General features: G+C 48.7%; 1 protein-coding gene across 2 annotated transcripts in view; it reads right to left on the bottom strand.

Annotated features, from left to right (window-relative positions):
• Positions 1-27,823, bottom strand: part of LOC127920754 (zinc finger protein rotund-like) — a 48,098-nt gene that overhangs the window by 6,891 nt on the left and 13,384 nt on the right. For both annotated transcript variants that reach the window (XM_052504775.1, XM_052504774.1), the window contains exon 2: positions 2,717-2,878. In XM_052504775.1, the coding sequence (XP_052360735.1) occupies positions 2,717-2,878 (162 nt within the window). The remainder of the gene's footprint in view (positions 1-2,716; positions 2,879-27,823) is intronic.

Here is a 27,823-nt window from a genome sequence, read left to right as displayed (position 1 = left end):
GTAGGTTTGAGTAACCAGTAGGTTTGAGTCACCAATAGGTTTGAGTTACCAGTATGTTTGAGTCACCAGTAGGTTTGAGTCACCAATATGTTTGAGTCACCAGTAGGTTTCAGTCACCAATATATTTGAGTAACCAGTATGTTTGAGTCACCAATAGGTTTGAGTCACCAGTAGGTTTGAGTCACCAGTAGGTTTGAGTCACCAGTAGGTTTAAGTCACCAGTAGGTTTGAGTCACCAATATATTTGAGTAACCAATAGGTTTGAGTCACCAATAGGTTTGAGTCACCAGTAGGTTTGAGTCACCAATAGGGTTGAGTAACCAATATGTTTGAGTCACCAATATGTTTGAGTCACCAGTAGGTTTCAGTCACCAGTAGGTTTGAGTCACCAGTAGGTTTGAGTCACCAATAGGTTTGAGTCACCAGTAGGTTTGAGTCACCAGTAGGTTTGAGTCACCAGTAGGTTTGAGTCACCAGTAGGTTTGAGTCACCAATAGGTTTGAGTAACCAGTAGGTTTGAGTCACCAATAGGTTTGAGTCACCAGTAGGTTTAAGGCACCAATAGGTTTGAGTCACCAGTAGGTTTGAGTCACCAGTAAGTTTGAGTCACCAATAGGTTTGAGTCACCAATAGGTTTGAGTCATCAAATAGGTTTGAGTCACCAATATGTTTGAGTCACCAGTAGGTTTCAGTCACCAATATATTTGAGTAACCAGTAGGTTTGAGTCACCAATCGGTTTGAGTCACCAGTAGGTTTGAGTCACCAGTAGGTTTGAGTCACCAGTAGGTTTGAGTCACCAATAGGTTTGAGTCACCAATAGGTTTGAGTAACCAGTAGGTTTGAGTCACCAATCGGTTTGAGTCACCAGTAGGTTTGAGTCACCAGTAGGTTTGAGTCCCCAATAGGTTTGAGTCACCAGTAGGTTTGAGTAACCAATATATTTGAGTCACCAATAGGTTTGAGTCACCAATAGGTTTGAGTCACCAATATATTTGAGTCACCAATCGGTTCGAGTCACCAGTAGGTTTGAGTTACCAATAGGTTTGAGTCACCAGTAGGTTTGAGTCACCAATATATTTGAGTAACCAGTAGGTTTGAGTCACCAATAGGTTTGAGTCACCAGTAGGTTTGAGTAACCAAGGAACAAGGTAAACTACCACACATCTTTAAGAGTCATTGATTCAATACAATAGGTTTGGAGTCACCAATACACACATGAATGCACCAGTGTCAGAGGTTGAGTAACATCAATCAGATTACCTACAGTCTAATCAGCACCATTGAGACAGTTTACCTAGTCTATTCAGCAATTGAGACAGTCAGATTACCTACAGTCTATTCAGCACCATTGAGACAGTTTACCTAGTCACCACCATTGAGACAGTCAGATTTGAGTCTAATCAGCACCATTGAGACAGTTTACCTAGTCTAGGTTTGAGCACCATTGAGACAGTCAGATTTGAGTCACACAGCACCATTGAGACAGTCAGATTACCTACAGTCTATTCAGCACCATTGAGACAGTCAGATTACCTACAGTCTATTCAGCACCATTGAGACAGTCACAAACCTACAGTCTAATCAGCACCATTGAGACAGTCAGATTACCTACAGTCTATTCAGCACCATTGAGACAGTCAGATTACCTACAGTCTATTCAGCACCATTGAGACAGTCACATTACCTACAGTCTAATCAGCACCATTGAGACAGTCAGATTACCTACAGTCTAATCAGCACCATTGAGACAGTCAGATTACCTACAGTCTATTCAGCACCATTGAGACAGTCAGATTACCTACAGTCTAATCAGCACCATTGAGACAGTCAGATTACCTACAGTCTAATCAGCACCATTGAGACAGTCAGATTACCTACAGTCTATTCAGCACCATTGAGACAGTCAGATTACCTACAGTCTAATCAGCACCATTGAGACAGTCAGATTACCTACAGTCTAATCAGCACCATTGAGACAGTCAGATTACCTACAGTCTAATCAGCACCATTGAGACAGTCAGATTACCTACAGTCTAATCAGCACCATTGAGACAGTCAGATTACCTACAGTCTAATCAGCACCATTGAGACAGTCAGATTACCTACAGTCTAATCAGCACCATTGAGACAGTCAGATTACCTACAGTCTAATCAGCACCATTGAGACACTCAGATTACCTACAGTCTAATCAGCACCATTGAGACATCAATCAGATTACCTACAGTCTAATCAGCACCATTGAGACAGTCAGATTACCTACAGTAAAAATACATTTGTATTTTTAATATTTTTTAAATTAACCTTAATTTAACTAGGCAAGTCAGTTAAGAACAAATTCTTATTTACAAAGACAGCCTACCCCGGCCGAACCCTAACCCGGATGAAGCTGGAGCAATTGTGCCCCGTCATATGGGACTCCCAATCACGGCCGGGTTGTGATACAGCCCAGGATCGAACCAGGGCGTCCGTAGTGACGCCTCTAGCACTGAGATGCAGTGCCTTAGACCGTTGCGCGACTACAGTAAGCAGTTCACGTCATGCGTTACAAACATGACTTGAGCTACTCAGCTGCTACAGATGACAACAAGACTGGTGTGGGACGTCTCGTCTTACACCCTAGTGCAGTCTACGATAACCAGAGCAGCATGTTCTATTGTAGGATTCTACAGCAGGAAAGTGGTAGCTGTTAGCCTCCATTCAGCTTTGTGACTTACATTGGATATAGCTCCGGGAGCCCATTGTCCGGTGTGGGGCTGATGGTGCTGGCTGGGCCAGTGTGGGTGTGTGGGTCCTGGTCTCCCTGTCTCTCCCTGGCCCTTCGTCTCCGTTCCCGCTCTATCTCCTCAGCATCCTCAATACTGCGCTGGGCCGTCACCCTGGAACACAGAGGCAGCGAAAGAGAATATACAAATAAAATTCATATTTTCATGTGTGGACCAATTATTAATATTTTTGCTTATGGACAGAGTAAGAAACACACAGGAAGTCTACAAACACATTCCCTCCTACTGGTGAGGTACAAGTGAGAGGAACAAAGTGAAAACCAGGGGATATATAAACATGTTTACCTAGGCAAGTAACTAACTAAACAGCTCACCTGTCAGATAACTCTACTGTGACCCCGCTAACTAACTAACCAGCTCACCTGACAGATAACTCTACTGTGACCTTACTAACTAACTAACCAGCTCACCTGACAGATAACTCTACTGTGACCCCGCTAACTAACTAACCAGCTCACCTGACAGATAACTCTACTGTGACCTTACTAACTAACTAACCAGCTCACCTGACAGATAACTATACTGTGACCCTACTAACTAACTAACCAGCTCACCTGACAGATAACTCTACTGTGACCCTACTAACTAACTAACCAGCTCACCTGTCAGATAACTCTACTGTGACCCTACTAACTAACTAACCAGCTCACCTGACAGATAACTCTACTGTGACCCTACTAACTAACCAGCTCACCTGTCAGATAACTCTACTGTAACCCTACTAACTAACTAACCAGCTCACCTGACAGATAACTCTACTGTGACCCTACTAACTAACTAACCAGCTCACCTGTCAGATAACTCTACTGTAACCCTACTAACTAACTAACCAGCTCACCTGACAGATAACTCTACTGTGACCCTACTAACTAACTAACCAGCTCACCTGTCAGATAACTCTACTGTAACCCTACTAACTAACCAGCTCACCTGTCAGATAACTCTACTGTAACCCTACTAACTAACTAACCAGCTCACCTGACAGATAACTCTACTGTGACCCTACTAACTAACCCAGCTCACCTGACAGATAACTCTACTGTGACCCTACTAACTAACTAACCAGCTCACCTGACAGATAACTCTACTGTGACCCTACTAACTAACTAACCAGCTCACCTGACAGATAACTCTACTGTGACCCTACTAACTAACTAACCAGCTCACCTGACAGATAACTCTACTGTGACCCTACTAACTAACCAGCTCACCTGTCAGATAACTCTACTGTGACCCTACTAACTAACTAACCAGCTCACCTGTCAGATAACTCTACTGTAACCCTACTAACTAACTAACCAGCTCACCTGTCAGATAACTCTACTGTAACCCTACTAACTAACTAACCAGCTCACCTGACAGATAACTCTACTGTGACCCTACTAACTAACTAACCAGCTCACCTGTCAGATAACTCTACTGTAACCCTACTAACTAACTAACCAGCTCACCTGTCAGATAACTCTACTGTAACCCTACTAACTAACCAGCTCACCTGACAGATAACTCTACTGTGACCCTACTAACTAACTAACCAGCTCACCTGTCAGATAACTCTACTGTAACCCTACTAACTAACCAGCTCACCTGTCAGATAACTCTACTGTAACCCTACTAACTAACTAACCAGCTCACCTGACAGATAACTCTACTGTGACCCTACTAACTAACCAGCTCACCTGTCAGATAACTCTACTGTAACCCTACTAACTAACTAACCAGCTCACCTGACAGATAACTCTACTGTAACCCTACTAACTAACCAGCTCACCTGTCAGATAACTCTACCGTGACCCTGCTAACTAACCAGCTCAACTGTCAGATAACTCTAACCAGCTCATGACTGTTGCCGCTATTAGAGTTTCTGAGTTACAGCCGTCTTCAACACACTGAACTTCACCCTCCCCCATTCGTCCTATAATCCAGCCAATAGCTCTTAGCTCCGCCTCCTCCGCTGCATGTGAAAGAGTCATAGAGGAGGGAGGGGTGAGAAGGTCCAGCTCAACTTTGTCAGAGGAGAGGAGGGAGGGAGGGAGGAGAGTGAGCAGGTCTTCAAGGCAGAGAGAGAGGAGGAAGGGAGGAATGAGTAGGTCGAGAGGCAGAGAGAGAGAGGAGGGAGGGAGGAGGTGAGAAGGTCGAGAGGGCAGAGGAGAGGCAGGGAGGGAGGGGAGTGAGTAGGTCGAGAGGCAGAGGAGAGAGGAGGGAGGGAGGAGTGAGAAGGTCGAGAGAGAGAGAGAGGAGGGAGGGAGGAGTGAGAAGGTCGAGAGGCAGAGGAGAGAGGAGGGAGGGAGGAGTGAGAAGGTCGAGAGGCAGAGGAGAGAGGAGGGAGGGAGGTGAGTAGGTCGAGAGGCAGAGGAGAGGAGGAGGGAGGAGGAGTAGGTCGAGAGGCAGAGGAGAGAGGAGGGAGGAGGAGGAGAAGGTCGAGAGGCAGAGGAGATAGAGGGAGGGAGGAGTGAGTAGGTCGAGAGGCAGAGGAGAGGGAGGGAGGGAGGAGTGAGTAGGTCGAGAGGCAGAGGAGAGAGGAGGGAGGGAGGGAGTGAGTAGGTCGAGAGGCAGAGGAGAGGAGGAGGGAGGAGTGAGTAGGTCGAGAGGCAGAGGAGAGGGAGGGAGGGAGTGAGTAGGTCGAGAGGCAGAGGAGGAGAGGAGGGAGGGAGGAGTGAGTAGGTCGAGAGGTAGAGGAGGAGGGAGGGGAGGAGTGAGTAGGTCGAGAGGCAGAGGAGGGAGGAGGAGGAGAGGAGGGGGAGGAGGAGGGAGTAGGTCGAGAGGCAGAGGAGAGAGGAGGAGGGAGGAGTGAGTAGGTCAAGAGGAGGGAGAGGAGGGAGGGAGGAGTGAGTAGGTCGAGAGGCAGAGGAGAGAGGAGGGAGGGAGGGAGTGAGTAGGTCGAGAGGCAGAGGAGAGAGGAGGGAGGGAGGAGTGAGTAGGTCGAGAGGTAGAGGAGAGGAGGGAGGAGTGAGTAGGTCGAGAGGCAGAAGAGAGAGGAGGGAGGGAGTGAGTAGGTCGAGAGGCAGAGGAGAGAGGAGGGAGGGAGGAGTGAGTAGGTCGAGAGGCAGAGGAGAGAGGAGGGAGGGAGGGGAGTGAGTAGGTCGAGGTAGAGGAGAGGAGGAGGGGTGAGTAGGTCGAGAGGTAGAGGAGAGGAGGGAGGGGTGAGTAGGTCGAGAGGCAGAGGAGAGAGGAGGGAGGGAGGAGTGAGTAGGTCGAGAGGCAGAGGAGAGAGGAGGGAGGGAGGAGTGAGTAGGTCGAGAGGTAGAGGAGAGGAGGGAGGGGTGAGTAGGTCGAGAGGCAGAGGAGAGAGGAGGGGAGGGAGGAGTGAGCAGGTCGAGAGGCAGAGGAGAGGAGGGAGGGAGGAGTGAGCAGGTCGAGAGGCAGAGGAGAGAGGAGGGAGGGAGGAGTGAGTAGGTTGAGAGGTAGAGGAGAGGAGGGAGGGGTGAGTAGGTCGAGAGGCAGAGGAGAGAGGAGGGAGGGAGGAGGAGTAGGTCGAGAGGCAGAAGAGAGAGGAGGGAGGAGTGAGTAGGTCGAGAGGCAGAGGAGAGAGGAGGGAGGGAGGGAGGAGGGGAGTGAGTAGGTCGAGAGGCAGAGGAGAGGGAGGGAGGGAGGAGTGAGTAGGTCGAGAGGTAGAGGAGAGGAGGGAGGGGTGAGTAGGTCGAGAGGCAGAGGAGAGAGGAGGGAGGGAGGAGTGAGTAGGTCGAGAGGCAGAGGAGAGGAGGAAGGGAGGAGTGAGTAGGTCGAGAGGCAGAGGAGAGAGGAGGGGGGGAGTGAGTAGGTCGAGAGGCAGAGGAGAGGAGGGAGGGAGGAGTGAGTAGGTCGAGAGGTAGAGGAGAGAGGAAGGGGAGTGAGTAGGTCGAGAGGCAGAGGGAGAGAGGAGGGAGGAGTGAGTAGGTCGAGAGGCAGAGGAGAGAGGGAAGGAGTGAGGAGTGAGTAGGTCGAGAGGCAGAGGAGAGGAGGGAGGGAGGAGTGAGTAGGTCGAGAGGTAGAGGAGAGAGCAGGGAGGAGTGAGTAGGTCGAGAGGCAGAGGAGAGAGGAGGGAGGAGTGAGTAGGTCGAGAGGCAGAGGAGAGAGGAGGGAGGGAGGAGTGAGTAGGTCGAGAGGCAGAGGAGAGGAGGGAGGGAGGAGTGAGTAGGGTCGAGAGGCAGAGGAGAGGAGGGAGGGAGGAGTGAGTAGGTCGAGAGGTAGAGGAGAGAGCAGGGAGGCAGAGAGAAAGGGTGAGTAGGTTAAGAGGTAGAGGATAGAGGAAGGAGTGGGGAGGGAGGCAGAGGGAGGGGTGAGTAGGTTACGAGGAAGAGGAGAAAGGAAGGAGTGGGGAGGGGGCAGAGGAGGGGGTGAGTAGGTCGAGGGAGGGAGGGAGGGAGGGAGAAAAGAGACTCTGGAGAAGAGTTTTGGTCAGGAGGCCTGAAGAGGAGGATGCCAGAGGTTGGAGTGGGTCAAAGAGGAGTTTCTTGTCCTGGTATGAACTCTAAACAGGAGAGCCATACACACACACACACACACACACACACACACACACACACACACACACACACACACACACACACACACACACACACACACACACACACACACACACACACACACACACACACACACACACACACACACACACACACACACACACACACACACACACACACACACACTCCTAGGATCCATCATTTCCTCTCCATTCTTACTGTAAGTGGAGCCAACACAGCGACTGACAGTCCTCAACAATGGCCTTTAATTCACCACAATGGAAACATTCATGTCAATTCAGCCATTTGGTTTCCTAAACTATTTCATAAAATAATAAAAGGACTGACTCATCTTGACCAGGGGGAAATGTTCTTTAATAATCTTTGTTCTGTTTCTGAATCTGAATCAATCAACAAATGAAGGATTGATTTCCATCCATAGACTAGACTCAGATTGTCATGCAAATAAATACTGCATAAAATCACTTTCTTTCTTCAGTTTCAAGATTGTTTATCATTAAATCACATCAAAGCCCACAATTCTCATTTCCTATATAATTGCTATGTAGACCACAGAGAAGACGGAGCTGACAAATCTCTAGTTTATATTGGAGCTCAGCTGCCTCTAATGTAATGAACCCGTGCTTTGCTGTTCTCTCTTCGGGTCTCTTTGGGTCGCTAAATAATGAGTCTAAAACGATAGGGGGGCCTGGCACAGAATGTGAGAAACTGTTACTATTGGGATGTTTTTCTCATTTTAAACACACAATGTATCCTATATAATTTTGGGGACAACATATCAACAATTCCCTATACATTGGTCTGGAGAATACATCTAAGCATAACCACAACCACACCGTCCGTATGTGTTGAATGCAGAAGCTTCTGAGGAAAATGAGTTTGATGAACATTACAAGTTTTGTACTTCTATTGACTATTTATGGCCTGTAGGCCTCATTGACCTGAGCTCATACAACTCGTTTGTGAGTAAAACAAGCATAATGTATGGATTATTTTGACTATAACAAATACTCAGATGAAATATATTGTGATATTTATCACAGACTATTTTGTGTCAAAGTTTAACCAGGACTCTCGCCTCCTCACCAGTGTCATGATCAAAGATATGATCATGAGCCTCACATACAGTATAGCGTTTGGTCATTGTGCTGCCATAGAATGAATTGTGAGCAAGGCCTCAAAAAAGCGTTGTATACCAGAGCTGCAAGAAAAGGGGAGTGAGGTGTGTGTGTGTGTGTGTGTGTGTGTGTGTGTGTGTGTGTGTGTGTGTGTGTGTGTGTGTGTGTGTGTGTGTGTGTGTTCAAACACACATGCATGTGGGGGTCTGGGAGAGGAAGTGTGTCCATCTGATGAATGGATATGTGCCTGAACTCAGTTTTATACACTAATTGTAGTCTCACCCATTCATTTCTAATGACCCGTCATTTTTGACCGAGAACAAAAGTTGTACATAAGTTAAATAAAACACCCAAAACGTAAAGAAAATCATCCACATGTATTTTGTGTGTTCAGATGCCCTGTGAGGACAAAGTCCTGGAACCTTATGACAATCAGATGAAATTAACTAAATTTTTCAGAGAGAAAACGGTTAACAAAAAGGAAACATGGTTTGTTGTAATGTTGTAAGGCCTGCTGTTCTTTATATTCCTATTAGAGGGGTGGGCATTCATTTTTTTATACACTAATGTTAATTGATGAAGATCTGTTGTTAGCTTTAGCTAGCAGGAACTATATGCTTTTGTTGTTAGCTTTAGCTAGCAGGAACTATATGCTTTTGTTGTTAGCTTAAGCTAGCAGGAACTATATGCTTTTGTTGTTAGCTTAAGCTAGCAGGTACTATATGCTTTTGTTGTTAGCTTTAGCTAGCAGGAACCATATGCTTTTGTTGTTAGCTTTAGCTAGCAGGAACTATATGGTTTTGTCGTTAGCTTTAGCTAGCAGGAACTATAGACTTTTGATGTTAGCTTTAGCTAGCAGGAACTATATGCTTTTGTCGTTAGCTTAAGCTAGCAGGAACTATATGGTTTTGTTGTTAGCTTTAGCTAGCAGGAACTATATGCTTTTGTTGTTAGCTTTAGCTAGCAGGAACTATATGCTTTTGTCGTTAGCTTTAGCTAGCAGGAACTATATGCTTTTGTCTTGAAGCTAAAAATGCAATGAGTGTACAGATGAGAAAATAAACCGTTAAATTTTCTGAACATGCTTGCGATTTGTTGCGTTATTCAAAAGTGTAATATGGTAGATGCATAAAGATTTGCTTGCTTAACGTTAGCTAGTAGCTAGCTAGTAGAATAGTTTGCGATGCTTAGCTTCCTGGCTAGAGGCTACTGTGACATCTACGGGATACTTTTGAGATGCGGAGCGAGAATGTCAACCGAACCCTCTCTCGGCTTGTGACATTCCCGCCATATTATGTCAATTGAAATGTCACTCTGATAGCTCTATTCAGTCACTCTGATAACTCTATTCAGTCACTCTGATAACTCTATTCAGTCACTCTGATAACTCTATTCAGTCACTCTGATAACTCTATTCAGTCACTCTGATAACTCTATTCAGTCACTCTGATAACTCTATTCAGTCACTCTGATAACTCTATTCAGTCACTCTGATAACTCTATTCAGTCACTCTGATAACTCTATTCAGTCACTCTGATAACTCTATTCAGTCACTCTGATAGCTCTATTCAGTCACTCTGATAACTCTATTCAGTCACTCTGATAACTCTATTCAGTCACTCTGATAACTCTATTCAGTCACTCTGATAGCTCTATTCAGTCACTCTGATAACTCTATTCAGTCACTCTGATAGCTCTATTCAGTCACTCTGATAACTCTATTCAGTCACTCTGATAACTCTATTCAGTCACTCTGATAACTCTATTCAGTCACTCTGATAACTCTATTCAGTCACTCTGATAGCTCTATTCAGTCACTCTGATAACTCTATTCAGTCACTCTGATAACTCTATTCAGTCACTCTGATAACTCTATTCAGTCACTCTGATAGCTCTATTCAGTCACTCTGATAACTCTATTCAGTCACTCTGATAGCTCTATTCAGTCACTCTGATAACTCTATTCAGTCACTCTGATAACTCTATTCAGTCACTCTGATAGCTCTATTCAGTCACTCTGATAACTCTATTCAGTCACTCTGATAACTCTATTCAGTCACTCTGATAACTCTATTCAGTCACTCTGATAACTCTATTCAGTCACTCTGATAACTCTATTCAGTCACTCTGATAGCTCTATTCAGTCACTCTGATAGCCCTATTCAGTCACTCTGATAGCTCTATTCAGTCACTCTGATAGCTCTATTCAGTCACTCTGATAACTCTATTCAGTCAGTCTGATAGCTCTATTCAGTCACTCTGATAGCTCTATTCAGTCACTCTGATAGCTCTATTCAGTCACTCTGATAGCCCTATTCAGTCACTCTGATAGCTCTATTCAGTCACTCTGATAACTCTATTCAGTCACTCTGATAGCCCTATTCAGTCACTCTGATAGCTCTATTCAGTCACTCTGAACTCTATTCAGTCACTCTGATAACTCTATTCAGTCACTCTGATAACTCTATTCAGTCACTCTGATAGCTCTATTCAGTCACTCTGATAACTATATTCAGTCACTCTGATAACTCTATTCAGCCACTCTGATAACTCTATTCAGCCACTCTGATAACTATATTCAGTCACTCTGATAACTCTATTCAGCCACTCTGATAACTCTATTCAGTCACTCTGATAGCTCTATTCAGTCACTCTGATAACTATATTCAGTCACTCTGATAACTATAATCAGTCACTCTGATAACTCTATTCTGCCACTCTGATAACTCTATTCAGTCACTCTGATAACTCTATTCAGCCACTCTGATAACTATATTCAGTGAAAATAAGCCCTAAGGTCTTTACTGTGTTAGAGAGCTGTATGCTGCTGAAAAAACAAACATCAGCCAACCTAGGTCACCGCAGGATCACACCAGCCAAAATAGGTCACCTGAGGATCTGGCCTGGGATTGGCCAGTCTGAGCAGGAAGTATGATGTGGCCAGCATAGCAACAAACAGAGGTACCTCTCAGTCTCAGTCTCCAAACAACAAGACAAACAAGAGGAATTAAACATTTAAAGCCACAATCCTTATTCATGTGGCTCCTTAATCCTAATTAAAATGACCATTGAAAAGTAGTAATTATTGCATAGTGCACTTTTAATCTGTGTAAACCTCTCTCATAATGCCACCAGGACTGTACTGTACAGTGTATACTGACAAAACCACCTCCACCACCCATGTATTCTCTATGGCCAGAGGAGGTCATTCACTGCCAAAAGAGAGTTTGAGGGTACAAAACATTAGGAACACCTTCCTAACATTGAGTTGCGGCCCCTTTTTGCCCTCAGAACAGCCTCAATTCGTCGGGGTCATGGACTGTACAAGGTGTTGAAAGTGTTCCACAGGGATGCTGGCCCATGTTGAATCCAATGCCTCCTACAGTTTAAAACAAGTTGTCTGGATGTCCGTTGGGTGGTGGACCATTCTCGATTCACACGGGAAACTGTTGAGCGTGAAAAACCCAGCAGAGTTGCAGTTCTCAAACCGGTGCACCTGGCACCTACTATCATACCCCGTTCAAAGGCACTTCAATCTATTGTCTTTCCCTCTGAATGGCACACATACACAATCCATGTCTCAATTGATTCAAGGCTTAAAAATAATTGTGTAACATGTCTCCTCCCCTTCATCTACACTGATTGAAGCAGATTTAACAAGTGACATCAATAAGAGGATCATAGATATTCACCTGGATTCACCTGGTCAGTCTATGTCATGGAAAGAGCAGGTGTTCCTAATGTTTTGTCCACTCAGCGTAAAACCCTCAGTGTAGCAGCATATGTTAGCTAGAGTAGAGTTGTGGTTGTGGGAGAACAGAAGAGAATAGGAAAACATATTGTGAAGAACAACCTTTCCCTTTCGCACTATTTTTCCACAACCAAGTCTGTAGCAACATCCCAACTCATAGTAACCTTTTCCCACACTTCCCTAATCTTTCCAACTCTTCCCAACCCTTTCCAACTCTTCCCAACCCTTTCCAACTCTTCCCAACCCTTTCCAACTCTTCCAAACCCCTTCCAACTCTTCCCAACTCTTCCCAACTCTTCCCAACCCTTTCCAACCCTTTCCAACTCTTCCCAACCCTTTCCAACTCTTCCCAACCCTTTCCAACTCTTCCAACCCCTTCCAACTCTTCCCAACCCTTTGCAACCCTTTCCAACTCTTCCCAACCCTTTCCAACTCTTCCCAACTCTTCCCAACCCTTTCCAACCCTTTCCAACTCTTCCCAACCCTTTCCAACTCTTCCCAACCCTTTCCAACTCTTCCAAACCCTGTCCAACTCTTTCCAACCGTTTCCAACTCTTCCAAACCCTTCCAACTCTTCCCAACCCTTCCCAACCCTTTCCAACTCTTCCCAACCCTTTCCAACTCTTCCCAACCCTTCCCAACTCTTCCCAACCCTTTCCAACTCTTCCCAACCCTTTCCAACTCTTCCCAACTCTTCCAAACCCCTTCCAACTCTTCCCAACCCTTTCCAACCCTTTCCAACTCTTCCAAACCGCTTCCAACTCTTCCCAACCCTTTCCAACCCTTTCCAACCCTTCCCAACCCTTTCCAACTCTTCCAAACCCTTTCCAACTCTTCCAACCCTTTCCAACTCTTCCCAACCCTTTGCAACTATTCCCAACCCTTTCCAACCCTTTCCAACTCTTCCAAACCGCTTCCAACCCTTTCCAACCCTTTCCAACTCTTCCCAACCCTTTCCAACCCTTTCCAACTCTTCCAACCCTTTCCAACTCTTCCAAACCGCTTCCAACTCTTCCCAACCCTTTGCAACTCTTCCAACCCTTTCCAACTCTTCCCAACCCTTTCCAACTCTTCCAAACCCCTTCCAACTCTTTCCAACCCTTTCCAACTCTTCCCAACCCTTTGCAACTCTTCCCAACCCTTTCCAACCCTTTCCAACTCTTCCAACCCTTTCCAACTCTTCCAAACCCTTTCCAACTCTTCCAACCCTTTGCAACTCTTCCCAACCCTTTCCAACCCTTTCCAACTCTTCCAAACCGCTTCCAACCCTTTCCAACCCTTTCCAACTCTTCCCAACCCTTTCCAACCCTTTCCAACTCTTCCAAACCGCTTCCAACCCTTTCTAACCCTTTCCAACTCTTCCCAACCCTTTCCAACTCTTCCAACTCTTTCCAACCCTTTCCAACTCTTCCAACCCTTTCCAACCCTTTCCAACTCTTCCCAACCCTTTCCAACTCTTCCAACTCTTTCCAACCCTTTGCAACTCTTCCCAACCCTTTCCAACCATTTCCAACTCTTCCCAACCATTTCCAACCCTTTCCAACCCTTTCCAACCCTTTCCAACCCTTTCCAACCCTTCCCAACCCTTTCCAACTCTTCCAACTCTTCCCAACCCTTTCCAACCATTTCCAACTCTTCCCAACCATTTCCAACTCTTTCCAACCCTTTCCAACTCTTCCAAACCCTTTCCAACTCTTCCAAACCCTTTCCAACTCTTCCAACCCTTTCCAACCCTTTCCAACCCTTTCCAACCCTTTCCAACCCTTTCCAACCCTTTCCAACTCTTCCCAACCCTTTCCAACTCTTCCAACTCTTTCCAACCCTTTGCAACTCTTCCCAACCCTTTCCAACCATTTCCAACTCTTCCCAACCATTTCCAACTCTTCCCAACCATTTCCAACCCTTTCCAACTCTTCCCAACCATTTCCAACCCTTTCCATTTTGAGAATGTCCCTTCTATCAGCATTTTCTCTCATACTACATAATGACTTGTGCATCCCTGGGTTATGACACGTGTGCTCTGGGTTTTGACGGGTAAAACTCTATCTGAGGCGTGTCTCCATCTCCTCTCGGGGGAGATGGAGACAGTCGAGGTCTGGAAGACAGATTGAGAGGGGTGGTGGAGAGGGCAGGAGGGTGTGTGTGTGTGTGTGTGTGTGTGTGTGTGTGTGTGTGTGTGTGTGTGTGTGTGTGTGTGTGTGTGTGTGTGTGTGTGTGTGTGTGTGTGTGTGTGTGTGTGTGTGTGTGTGTGTTGTCTCCCCAGATGATGTCATCTCCATTAGGGAAGTTCCAGCCATAAAAGACTCCATTGAACCCGCTGCAACCTGGTCTCAGAGCATTTCATATTATTCTATACGTAAATCCCGAGACAATTCATTTAGTATGGTATGTTATGAATTACAATGTGCGTGAGCTAACATGCTAAGTAGATGCAAAGTAGCTAAAAATAGCAAGTAGTTGAAAGATTGCTAATTAGCTAAAGTTGTCCTTGATGAGATTCGAACTCACAAACTTTGGGTTGCTAGATGTTCGCGTTATATCCATCAATCAAATGTATTTATAAAGCCCTTTTACATCAGCTGATATCTTAAAGTGCTGTACAGAAACCCAGCCTAAAACCCCAAACAGCAAGCAATGCAGATGTAGAAGCACGGTGGCTAGGAAACACTCCCTAATAAGACAGGAATCTAGGAAAAAACCTAGAGAGGAACCAGGCTATTAGGGGTGGCCAGTCCTCTTCTGGCTGTGCCGGGTGGAGATGATAACAGAACATGGCCAAGATGTTCAAACGTTCAGATAATAATAATGCTTACCCATCCACCCCAACCAATAACATTACCTTTGTTTTTTTGCGTTAAGTAACCATCTGTCTTATACCAAACATATCATATCATACTAATTTGAGTTTTCCCCTGGATTTACATGTACTATATTACATCTAATCCATGACACCAGGACGTGAACCCAGACCCTTCAATGTCATTTTGATGATGTCATCACTAAGTGACGCAGATGGCTAAAGCAACTGAACCAGACAGGCAGTGATACAGCCGCGGGGCTGCTACACGACTACCATCAATCACTCTCCTGTTTGTGAGACAGCAACAACCTCAAACCTCACAGACAGACGTAGACAGTAGAGAGTCAATGAACTGCAATGATGAAACTTTAGCTTTAGTCATTTAGCTTTAGCCGACATTGTTAAGCCATTGAAGTTTTCTGTCACAATACGGGACGAAATAAAAGTTTGAAACAAGCAATCGTGAGCAAGGCACTTAGAATAGAAGGAAGTACCCTCCAGGGGTAAGAAGTTGTGACGTCGGCATTGTAATGATTCTGGATTGTAACGGTCTCCTTGCTTTACTCAAACACAACTTGCCCTGATTCGAAATACACAATGCAAACAATTCCCTGAGCAAAAAGTACATTCTGTTTGGATTCTGGTACATACTGTGTGTTAGTGTATCATAATCAGGAACAGGTCTGGTCAGTGAGGTGCCACTGATATCCGTGACATTAATCTATAGTCTGATATCAGTGAAATTAATCTATAGTCTGATATCAGTGACATTAATCTATAGTCTGATATCAGTGACATTAATCTATAGTCTGATATCAGTGACATTAATCTATAGTCTGATATCAGTGACATTAATCTATAGTCTGATATCAGTGACATTAATCTATAATCTGATATCAGTGACATTAATCTATAGTCTGATATCGGTGACATTAATCTATAGTATGACATCAGTGACATTAATCTATAATCTGTGACATTAATCTACAATCTGATATCAGTGACATTAATCTATATTCTGATATCTGTGACATTAATCTATAATCTGTGACATGAATCTATAGTTTGATATCTGTGTCATTAATCTATAGTCTGATATCTGTGTCATTAATCTATAGTCTGATAGCTGTGTCATTAATCTATAGTCTGATATCAGTGACATTAATCTACAGTCTTTTTTAAATATTTATTTTACCGTTATTTAACTAGGCAAGTCAGTTAGGAACAAATTCTTATTTTCAATGACGGCCTAGGAACAGTGGGTTAACTGCCTGTTCAGCGGAACTGCTCTGACTTGGGGTCTCCAGGACACCGTTACTTTTCATCTGGCGTTTACATCACAACGGCTAACAGTGAACATGGGGTTTTTAACACCTTCTCCCATAGTAACTGTCTTAATGATACAGAGGTTGTTGATTCTGCTCACCTCAAGTCTCTAGTGGTACACACTCCTGATGATGGAAACACGCTTCCCAGAAACACAGGAGCCGACATTCAAATGATGGAACAAGAGTGATGGAACAAGAGTGATGGAGAAAGAGTGATGGAGAAAGAGTGATGGAGAAAGAGTGATGGAGAAAGAGTGATGGAGAAAGAGTGATGGAACAAGAGAGATGGAGAAAGAGTGATGGAACAAGAGTGATGGAGAAAGAGTGATGGAACAAGAGTGATGGAGAAAGAGTGATGGAGAAAGAGTGATGGAGAAAGAGTGATGGAACAAGAGTGATGGAGAAAGAGTGATGGAGAAAGAGTGATGGAGAAAGAGTGATGGAGAAAGAGTGATGGAGAAAGAGTGATGGAACAAGAGTGATGGAGAAAGAGTGATGGAACAAGAGTGATGGAGAAAGAGTGATGGAGAAAGAGTGATGGAGAAAGAGTGATGGAACAAGAGTGATGGAGAAAGAGTGATGGAGAAAGAGTGATGGAGAAAGAGTGATGGAACAAGAGTGATGGAGAAAGAGTGATGGAGAAAGAGTGATGGAGAAAGAGTGATGGAGAAAGAGTGATGGAGAAAGAGTGATGGAACAAGAGTGATGGAGAAAGAGTGATGGAACAAGAGTGATGGAACAAGAGAGATGGAGAAAGAGTGATGGAACAAGAGTGATGGAGAAAGAGTGATGGAGAAAGAGTGATGGAACAAGAGTGATGGAGAAAGAGTGATGGAGAAAGAGTGATGGAACAAGAGAGATGGAGAAAGAGTGATGGAGAAAGAGTGATGGAGAAAGAGTGATGGAACAAGAGTGATGGAGAAAGAGTGATGGAGAAAGAGTGATGGAGAAAGAGTGATGGAACAAGAGAGATGGAACAAGAGTGATGGAGAAAGAGTGATGGAACAAGAGTGATGGAGAAAGAGTGATGGAGAAAGAGTGATGGAGAAAGAGTGATGGAGAAAGAGTGATGGAGAAAGAGTGATGGAACAAGAGAGATGGAACAAGAGTGATGGAGAAAGAGTGATGGAACAAGAGTGATGGAGAAAGAGTGATGGAGAAAGAGTGATGGAGAAAGAGTGATGGAGAAAGAGTGATGGAGAAAGAGTGATGGAACAAGAGAGATGGAACAAGAGTGATGGAGAAAGAGTGATGGAACAAGAGTGATGGAGAAAGAGTGATGGAGAAAGAGTGATGGAGAAAGAGTGATGGAGAAAGAGTGATGGAACAAGAGAGATGGAGAAAGAGTGATGGAGAAAGAGTGATGGAACAAGAGAGATGGAGAAAGAGTGATGGAACAAGAGTGATGGAACAAGGCAATAAGTGAAGTCACACTCAGCATTTGCTCTACATGTAACCTTCCCCAAGAGATCTGTGGATGAACTGGCCAGCCCTCACTACAACCTGCCCCCAGCCAGTCCTCACTTCAACCTGCCCCCAGCCAGCCCTCACTACAACCTGCCCCCAGCCAGCCCTCACTACAACCTGCCCCCAGCCAGCCCTCACTACAACCTGCCCCCAGCCAGCCCTCACTACAACCTGCCCCCAGCCAGCCCTCACTACAACCTGCCCCCAGCCAGCCCTCACTACAACCTGCCCCCAGCCAGCCCTCACTACAACCTGCCCCCAGCCAGCCCTCACTACAACCTGCCCCCAGCCAGCCCTCACTACAACCTGCCTCCAGCCAGCCCTCACTACAACCTGCCCCCAGCCCTCACTACAACCTGCCCCCAGCCAGCCCTCACTACAACCTGCCCCCAGCCAGCCCTCACTACAACCTGCCCCCAGCCAGCCCTCACTACAACCTGCCCCCAGCCCTCACTACAACCTGCCCCCAGCCAGCCCTCACTACAACCTGCCCCCAGCCAGCCCTCACTACAACCTGCCCCCAGCCAGCCCTCACTACAACCTGCCCCCAACCAGCCCTCACTACAACCTGTCCCCAGCCAGCCCTCACTACAACCAGCCCCACAACCTGCCAGCCCTCACTACAACCTGTCCCCAGCCAGCCCTCACTACAACCTGTCCCCAGCCAGCCCTCACTACAACCTGCCTCCAGCCAGCCCTCACTACAACCTGCCCCCAGCCAGCCCTCAGCCTACAACCTGCCCCCAGCCAGCCCTCACTACAACCTGCCCCCAGCCAGCCCTCACTACAACCTGCCCCCAGCCAGCCCTCACTACCTGCCCCCACCAGCCCCACTACAACCTGCCAGCCCTCACTACAACCTGCCCCCAGCCAGCCCTCACTACAACCTGCCCCCAGCCAGCCCCTCACTACAACCTGTCCCCAGCCAGCCCTCACTACAACCTGCCCCCAGCCAGCCCTCACTACAACCTGCCCCCAGCCAGCCCTCACTACAACCTGCCCCCAGCCAGCCCTCACTACAACCTGCCCCCAGCCAGCCCTCACTACAACCTGCCCCCAGCCAGCCCTCACTACAACCTGTCCCACTACAGCCAGCCAACCTCCCCCAGCCAGCTACAACCTGCCCCACTAGCCAGCCCTCACTACAACCTGCCCCCAGCCAGCCCTCACTACAACCTGCCCCCAGCCAGCCCTCACTACCCTGCCCCCAGCCCTCACTACAACCTGCCCTCACTACAACCTGCCCCCACAGCCAACCTGCCCCAGCCCTCACTACAACCTGCCCCCAGCCAGCCCTCACTACAACCTGCCCCCAGCCAGCCCCCCAACCAGCCCTCACTACAACCCGCTCACTACAACCTGCCCCCAGCCAGCCCTCACTACAACCTGCCCCCAGCCAGCCCTCACTACAACCTGTCCCCAGCCCTCACTACAACCTGCCCTCACTACAACCTGCCCAACCTGCCCCCAGCCCTCACTACAACCTGCCCCCAGCCAGCCCTCACTAACAACCTCACCCCAGCCAGCCCTCACTACAACCTGCCCCCAGCCAGCCCTCACTACAACCTGCCCCCAGCCAGCCCTCACTACAACCTGCCCCCAGCCAGCCCTCACTACAACCTGCCCCCAGCCAGCCCTCACTACAACCTGCCCCCAGCCAGCCCTCACTACAACCTGCCCCCAGCCCTCACTACAACCTGCCCTCAGCCAGCCCTCACTACAACCTGCCCCCAGCCCTCACTACAACCTGTCCCCAACCTGTCCCCAGCCCTCACTACAACCTGCCCCCAGCCAGCCCTCACTACAACCTGCCCCAGCCAGCCCTCACTACAACCTGTCCCCAGCCCTCACTACAACCTGCCCCCAGCCAGCCCTCACTACAACCTGCCCCCAGCCAGCCCTCACTACAACCTGCCCCCAGCCCTCACTACAACCTGCCCCCAGCCAGCCCTCACTACAACCTGTCCCTAGCCAGCCCCCTCACTACAACCTGCCCCCAGCCAGCCCTCACTACAACCTGCCCCCAGCCAGCCCTCACTACAACCTGCCCCCAGCCAGCCCTCACTACAACCTGCCCCCAGCCAGCCCTCACTACAACCTGCCCCCAGCCAGCCCTCACTACAACCTGCCCCCAGCCAGCCCTCACTACAACCTGCCCCCAGCCAGCCCTCACTACAACCTGCCCCCAGCCCTCACTACAACCTGCCCTCAGCCAGCCCTCACTACAACCTGCCCCCAGCCCTCACTACAACCTGCCCCCAGCCCTCACTACAACCTGTCCCCAGCCAGCCCTCACTACAACCTGCCCCCAGCCCCCTCACAACCTGCCCCCAGCCTACAACCTGCCCCCAGCCTCACTACAACCTGCCCCCAGCCAGCCCTCACTACAACCTGCCCCCAGCCAGCCCTCACTACAACCTGCCCCCAGCCAGCCCTCACTACAACCTGCCCCCAGCCAGCCCTCACTACAACCTGCCCCCAGCCAGCCCTCACTACAACCTGCCCCCAGCCAGCCCTCACTACAACCTGCCCCCAGCCAGCCCTCACTACAACCTGCCCCCAGCCAGCCCTCACTAGCCCTCACTACAACCTGCCCCCAGCCCTCACTACAACCTGCCCCCAGCCAGCCCTCACTACAACCTGTCCCCAGCCCTCACTACAACCTGCCCCCAGCCAGCCCTCACTACAACCTGTCCCTAGCCAGCCCTCACTACAACCTGTCCCCAGCCCTCACTACAACCTGCCCCCAGCCAGCCCTCACTACAACCTGCCCCCAGCCAGCCCTCACTACAACCTGCCCCCAGCCCTCACTACAACCTGTCCCCAGCCCTCACTACAACCTGCCCCCAGCCAGCCCTCACTACAACCTGTCCCTAGCCAGCCCTCACTACAACCTGCCCCCAGCCAGCCCTCACTACAACCTGCCCCCAGCCAGCCCTCACTACAACCTGCCCCCAGCCAGGCCTCACTACAACCTGCCCCCAACCAGCCCTCACTACAACCTGCCCCCAGCCAGCCCTCACTACAACCTGCCCCCAGCCAGCCCTCACTACAACCTGCCCCCAGCCAGCCCTCACTACAACCTGTCCCCAGCCCTCACTACAACCTGCCCCCAGCCAGCCCTCAATACAACCTGCCCCCAGCCAGCCCTCACTACAACCTGCCCCCAGCCCTCACTACAACCTGCCCCCAGCCAGCCCTCACTACAACCTGTCCCTAGCCAGCCCTCACTACAACCTGCCCCCAGCCAGCCCTCACTACAACCTGCCCCCAGCCAGCCCTCACTACAACCTGCCCCCAGCCAGCCCTCACTACAACCTGCCCCCAGCCAGCCCTCACTAAACCTGCCCCCAGCCAGCCCTCACTACAACCTGCCCCCAGCCAGCCCTCACTACAACCTGCCCCCAGCCCTCACTACAACCTGCCCTCAGCCAGCCCTCACTACAACCTGCCCCCAGCCCTCACTACAACCTGTCCCCAGCCCTCACTACAACCTGTCCCCAGCCAGCCCTCACTACAACCTGCCCCCAGCCAGCCCTCACTACAACCTGCCCCCAGCCAGCCCTCACTACAACCTGTCCCCAGCCCTCACTACAACCTGCCCCCAGCCAGCCCTCAATACAACCTGCCCCCAGCCAGCCCTCACTACAACCTGCCCCCAGCCCTCACTACAACCTGCCCCCAGCCAGCCCTCACTACAACCTGTCCCTAGCCAGCCCTCACTACAACCTGCCCCCAGCCAGCCCTCACTACAACCTGCCCCCAGCCAGCCCTCACTACAACCTGCCCCCAGCCAGCCCTCACTACAACCTGCCCCCAGCCAGCCCTCACTACAACCTGCCCCCAGCCAGCCCTCACTACAACCTGCCCCCAGCCAGCCCTCACTACAACCTGCCCCCAGCCAGCCCTCACTACAACCTGCCCTCAGCCAGCCCTCACTACAACCTGCCCCCAGCCCTCACTACAACCTGTCCCCAGCCCTCACTACAACCTGTCCCCAGCCAGCCCTCACTACAACCTGCCCCCAGCCCTCACTACAACCTGCCCCAGCCCTCACTACAACCTGCCCCCAGCCAGCCCTCACTACAACCTGCCCCCAGCCAGCCCTCACTACAACCTGCCCCCAGCCAGCCCTCACTACAACCTGAAGCCAGCCCTCACTACAACCTGCCCCCAGCCAGCCCTCACTACAACCTGCCCCCCGCCAGCCCTCACTACAACCTGCCCCCAGCCAGCCCTCACTACAACCTGCCCCCAGCCAGCCCTCACTACAACCTGCCCCCAGCCAGCCCTCACTACAACCTGCCCCCAGCCCTCACTACAACCTGCCCCCAGCCAGCCCTCACTACAACTCTACCAGCTGGAAGTTGTCAAACAGCCCTTTGGATGACACAGGCCCTGGGCTGCACTATCACGCACCACTGCCCAGCCAGCCACTAACACAACCACCACTGCCCAGCCAGCCACTAACACAACCACCACTGCCCAGCCAGCCACTAACACAACCACCACTGCCCAGCCAGCCACTAACACAACCACCACTGCCCAGCCAGCCACTAACACAACCACCACTGCCCAGCCAGCCACTAACACAACCACCACTGCCCAGCCAGCCACTAACACAACCACCACTGCCCAGCCAGCCACTAACACAACCACCACTGCCCAGCCAGCCACTAACACAACCACCACTGCCCAGCCAGCCACTAACACAACCACCACTGCCCAGCCAGCCACTAACACAACCACCACTGCCCAGCCAGCCACTAACACAACCACCACTGCCCAGCCAGCCACTAACACAACCACCACTGCCCACCCAGTCACTAACACAACCACCACTGCCCAGCCAGCCACTAACACAACCACCGCTGCCCAGCCAGTCACTAACACATCCACCACTGCCCAGCCAGCCACTAACCCTGAACAGTCAAGCAGAGCCAGTCACTAACCCTGAACAGTCAAGCAGAGCCAGTCACTAACCCTGAACAGTCAAGCAGAGCCAGCCGCTGGACAAGCTATTTTTCCTTCCATTAAACTGAATCTCATCCTGTGAAATAACGGCGTAACGGCATATTAAAAGTCCCTCTGCAGACACAGACCTGGAAGAGTCCTAGTTGGCTGCGATCGTGTTCTATTTGCAGCTGATTGGTTGTCCAGGGTTGTTAATCTGTCACCGATTGGCTGGTCCAGAACAAAGATGTTAAAAACGGATCAGAGAAGAGCTACTCTCTGATTAGCTAAGAAACAGTAAAAGTGGTTGAGTGACTTACTGCTGCTATAGAGGTCCTATCACCACTCTCTTATCATTGTGATGATGCTGGTACAGAGGTCCTATCACCACTCTCTTCTCATGGTGATGATGCTGTTACAGAGGTCCTATCACCACTGTCTTCTCATTGTGGTGATGCTGTTATAGAGGTCCTATCACCACTATCGTCTCATTGTGATGATGATGCTGCTATAGAGGTCCTATCACCACTCTCTTCTCATGGTGATGATGCTGGTACAGAGGTCCTATCACCACTCTCTTCTCATGGTGATGATGCTGTTACAGAGGTCCTATCACCACTGTCTTCTCATTGTGGTGATGCTGTTATAGAGGTCCTATCACCACTATCGTCTCATTGTGATGATGCTGTTACAGAGGTCCTATCACCACTCTCTTCTCATTGTGATGATGCTGTTACAGAGGTCCTATCACCACTCTCTTCTCATGGTGATGATGCTGGTACAGAGGTCCTATCACCACTCTCTTCTCATGGTGGTGATGCTGTTACAGAGGTCCTATCACCACTGTCTTCTCATTGTGGTGATGCTGTTACAGAGGTCATATCACCACTGTCTTCTCATTGTGATGATGCTGTTACAGAGGTCCTATCACCACTGTCTTCTCATTGTGATGCTGTTACAGAGGTCCTATCACCACTCTCTTCTCATTGTGATGATGCTGCTATAGAGGTCCTATCACCACTCTCTTCTCATTGTGATGTTGTTACAGAGGTCCTATCACCACTGTCTTCTCATTGTGATGCTGCTATAGAGGTCCTATCACCACTCTCTTCTCATGGTGATGATGATGCTGTTACAGAGGTCCTATCACCACTCTCTTCTCATGGTGATGATGCTGCTATAGAGGTCCTATCACCACTGTCTTCTCATTGTGATGCTGCTATAGAGGTCCTATCACCACTCTCTTCTCATTGTGATGCTGTTACAGAGGTCCTATCACCACTGTCTTCTCATTGTGATGCTGCTATAGAGGTCCTATCACCACTCTCTTCTCATTGTGATGCTGTTACAGAGGTCCTATCACCACTCTCTTCTCATTGTGATGCTGTTATAGAGGTCCTATCACCACTTTCTTCTCATTGTGATGATGCTGTTACAGAGGTCCTATCACCACTCTCTCATCATTGTGGTGATGGGGGATCGTTGCTGTTCTAGTGATCTTCCGTTCTCCCCCTGTTTTCACTGGCCTGGTGTCAAACGTTAACGTGTTTCTGCTTGCTTTCGTTTGACACGGTGAGAAGCATCAGCTCACCGAGCAGTTCAGCACATAGTCTACAGTACTGTAGTTTGACACAGTGAGAAGCATCAGCTCACCGAGCAGTTCAGCACATAGTCTACAGTACTGTAGTTTGACACAGTGAGAAGCATCAGCTCACCGAGCAGTTCAGCACATAGTCTGCAGTACTGTAGTTTGACACAGTGAGAAGCATCAGCTCACCGAGCAGTTCAGCACATAGTCTACAGTACTGTAGTTTGACACAGTGAGAAGCATCAGCTCACCGAGCAGTTCAGCACATAGTCTACAGTACTGTAGTTGTTGGTGGTCCCAGTAAATAACTGAGCAAAAATATTTAGACATATTTAGACATTCGCTTTACGATCAACAAGGTGAGATAATAATTTCATTATTTATCTGGATTGACAGGCGCAGATAGTCACGTACGTCATGAATCACTTTGCTGAGTCTAAAAGTGATCTTTATCCCTCCGACTCCACCACCCTGCAGCCTCATATCAAAACAGGAGAGAAACATACATCACATGGATATCTCACTTCAAAGTGCAACTGTCCCCCATTTCTTAAATACTGTCAACTCTCTCTCCCCTCTCTTCTCTCTCTCCCCTCTCTTTTCTCTCTCCCCTCTCTTCTCTCCCTCCTCTCTCTTCTCTCTCTCTTCTCTCTCTCCCCTCTCTTTTCTCTCTCCCCTCTCTTCTCTCTCTCCCCTCTCTTTTCTCTCTCCCCTCTCTTCTCTCCCTCCTCTCTCTTCTCTCTCTCTTCTCTCTCTCCCCTCTCTTCTCTCTCTCCCCTCTCTTCTCTCTCTCCCCTCTCTTCTCTCTCTCCCCTCTCTTCTCTCTCTCCCCTCTCTTCTATCTCTCCCCTCTCTTCTCTCTCTCCCCTCTTCTCTCTCTCCCCTCTCTTCTCTCTCTCCCCTCTCTTCTCTCTCTCCCCTCTCTTCTCTCTCTCCCCTCTCTTCTCTCTCTCCCTCTCTCTTCTCTCTCTCCCCTCTCTTCTCTCTCTTCTCTCTCTTCTCTCTCTCCCCTCTCTCTTCTCCCTCTCCCCTCTCTTCTCTCTCTCCCCTCTCTCTTCTCTCTCTCCCCTCTCTCTTCTCTCTCTCCCCTCTCTCTTCTCTCTCTCCCCTCTCTTCTCTCTCTTCCCTCTCTTCTCTCTCTCCCCTCTCTTCTCTCTCTCCCCTCTCTTCTCTCTCTCCCCTCTCTTCTCTCTCTCCCCTCTCTTCTCTCTCTCCCCTCTCTTCTATCTCTCCCCTCTCTTCTCTCTCTCCCTCTCTTCTCTCTCTCCCCTCTCTCTTCTCTCTCTCCCCTCTCTCTTCTCTCTCTCCCCTCTCTCTCTCTCTCTTCCCCTCTCTCTTCTCTCTCTCCCTCTCTTCTATCTCTCCCCTCTCTTCTCTCTCTTCCCTCTCTTCTCTCTCTCCCCTCTCTTCTATCTCTCCCCTCTCTTCTCTCTCTCCCCTCTTCTCTCTCTCCCCTCTCTTCTCTCTCTCCCCTCTCTTCTCTCTCTCCCCTCTCTTCTCTCTCTCCCCGAAGATGATTGGCCGATCCATCTCACCAGATATGAACTCCCACTAAGTTATTATTATTATTACATACCCCCCCACCCCCCAGGTCAGGGGTCAACAGGTCAAACCCCTGAGCCCCAGTCAAAGGCCAGGAGGGTGGTCCCCGGAGGCAGGAAGGGAGGGGTCCAATTTAACCTCCAGCAGAACAATAAACACCAGTTGATGAGGGAGGGGGGTAGACAGTTCCCTCTTTGTAAAGTTAGTGGTCTCACTATTGTCTTCTTTAGAGGTGTGTGTTTATCAGAACTGGTTTAAACTCCAGCTTGTATAGGAGTTGGAGTTGTATAAGAGTTGGAGTTGTATAAGAGTTGGAGTTGTATAGGAGTTGGAGTTGTATAGGAGTTGAGTTGGAGTTGTATAAGAGTTGGAGTTGTATAGGAGTTGGAGATGTATAGGAGTTGGAGTTGTATAGGAGTTGTATAGGAGTTGTATAGGAGTTGGAGTTGTATAAGAGTTGGAGTTGTATAGGAGTTGTATAGGAGTTGGAGTTGTATAAGAGTTGGAGTTGTATAGGAGTTGTATAGGAGTTGTATAGGAGTTGTATAGGAGTTGGAGTTGTATAAGAGTTGGAGTTGTATAGGAGTTGTATAAGAGTTGGAGTTGTATAGGAGTTGTATAAGAGTTGGAGTTGTATAGGAGTTGGAGTTGTATAGGAGTTGGAGTTGTATAGGAGTTGTATAGGAGTTGGAGTTGTATAAGAGTTGGAGTTGTATAGGAGTTGTATAAGAGTTGGAGTTGTATAGGAGTTGGAGTTGTATAGGAGTTGGAGTTGTATAGGAGTTGTATAGGAGTTGTATAGGAGTTGGAGTTGTATAAGAGTTGGAGTTGTACAGGAGTTGTATAGGAGTTGGAGTTGTATAGGAGTTGTATAGGAGTTGCTCTCCTAAAGTGGTACCGTGCTGTAAGGCAGGACATTGTTTGACCAATTTCCTGTCCATGAGCAGTAATTCAGTGGTTGTCGGTAATTGGTGCACAGACTGTCTCTTTGGGAATGCAGCAGTGTAAATGTCTGTGAGACCGGCAGCTGCTGTTCAATAAGAACACTGTTAACCTGTCTGGTTAATAAAGCCGTCCTTCAGACATTAGTGAGCAGTAGGAATGTGCTACTTTTTCTACCATATCAATGTTGAACCAATTTCCACAGAACCACAGAATGGGAGATACAGAGGGTGGTGATATGAAGGTTTCACCTCCCAGTAACAGACATCACACATGAAGGTTTCACCTCCCAGTAACAGACACCACATATGAAGGTTTCACCTCCCAGTAACAGACATCACATATGAAGGTTTCACCTCCCAGTAACAGACATCACATATGAAGGTTTCACCTCCCAGTAACAGACATCACCTAAGAAGGTTTCACCTCCCAGTAACAGACATCACATATGAAGGTTTCACCTCCCAGTAACAGACATCACATATGAAGGTTTCACCTCCCAGTAACAGACATCACACATGAAGGTTTCACCTCCCAGTAACAGACATCACATATGAAGGTTTCACCTCCCAGTAACAGACATCACACATTAAGGTTTCACCTCCCAGTAACAGACATCACACATGAAGGTTTCACCTCCCAGTAACACACACCAACACCTGGCAGAAGGACCAACTAACACACACCAACACCTGGCAGAAACACCAACTAACACACACCCCACACCTGGCAGAAACACCAACTAACACACACCAACACCTGGCAGAAACACCAACTAACACACACCAACACCTGGCAGAAACACCAACTAACACACACCAACACCTGGCAGAAGGACCAACTAACACACACCAACACCTGGCAGAAACACCAACTAACACACACACCAACACCTGGCAGAAACACCAACTAACACACACACCAACACCTGGCAGAAACACCAACTAACACACACACCAACACCTGGCAGAAACACCAACTAACACACACACCAACACCTGGCAGAAGGACTAACACACACCAACACCTGGCAGAAGGACTAACACACACCAACACCTGGCAGAAGGACTAACACACACCAA

Source organism: Oncorhynchus keta, unplaced genomic scaffold, assembly GCF_023373465.1.
Source record: "Oncorhynchus keta strain PuntledgeMale-10-30-2019 unplaced genomic scaffold, Oket_V2 Un_contig_204_pilon_pilon, whole genome shotgun sequence".
In the NCBI taxonomy this organism is placed as follows: domain Eukaryota; kingdom Metazoa; phylum Chordata; class Actinopteri; order Salmoniformes; family Salmonidae; genus Oncorhynchus; species Oncorhynchus keta.
Note: the sequence above shows the minus strand (reverse complement) of the source record. Positions and strands in the feature narration are given on the sequence as shown.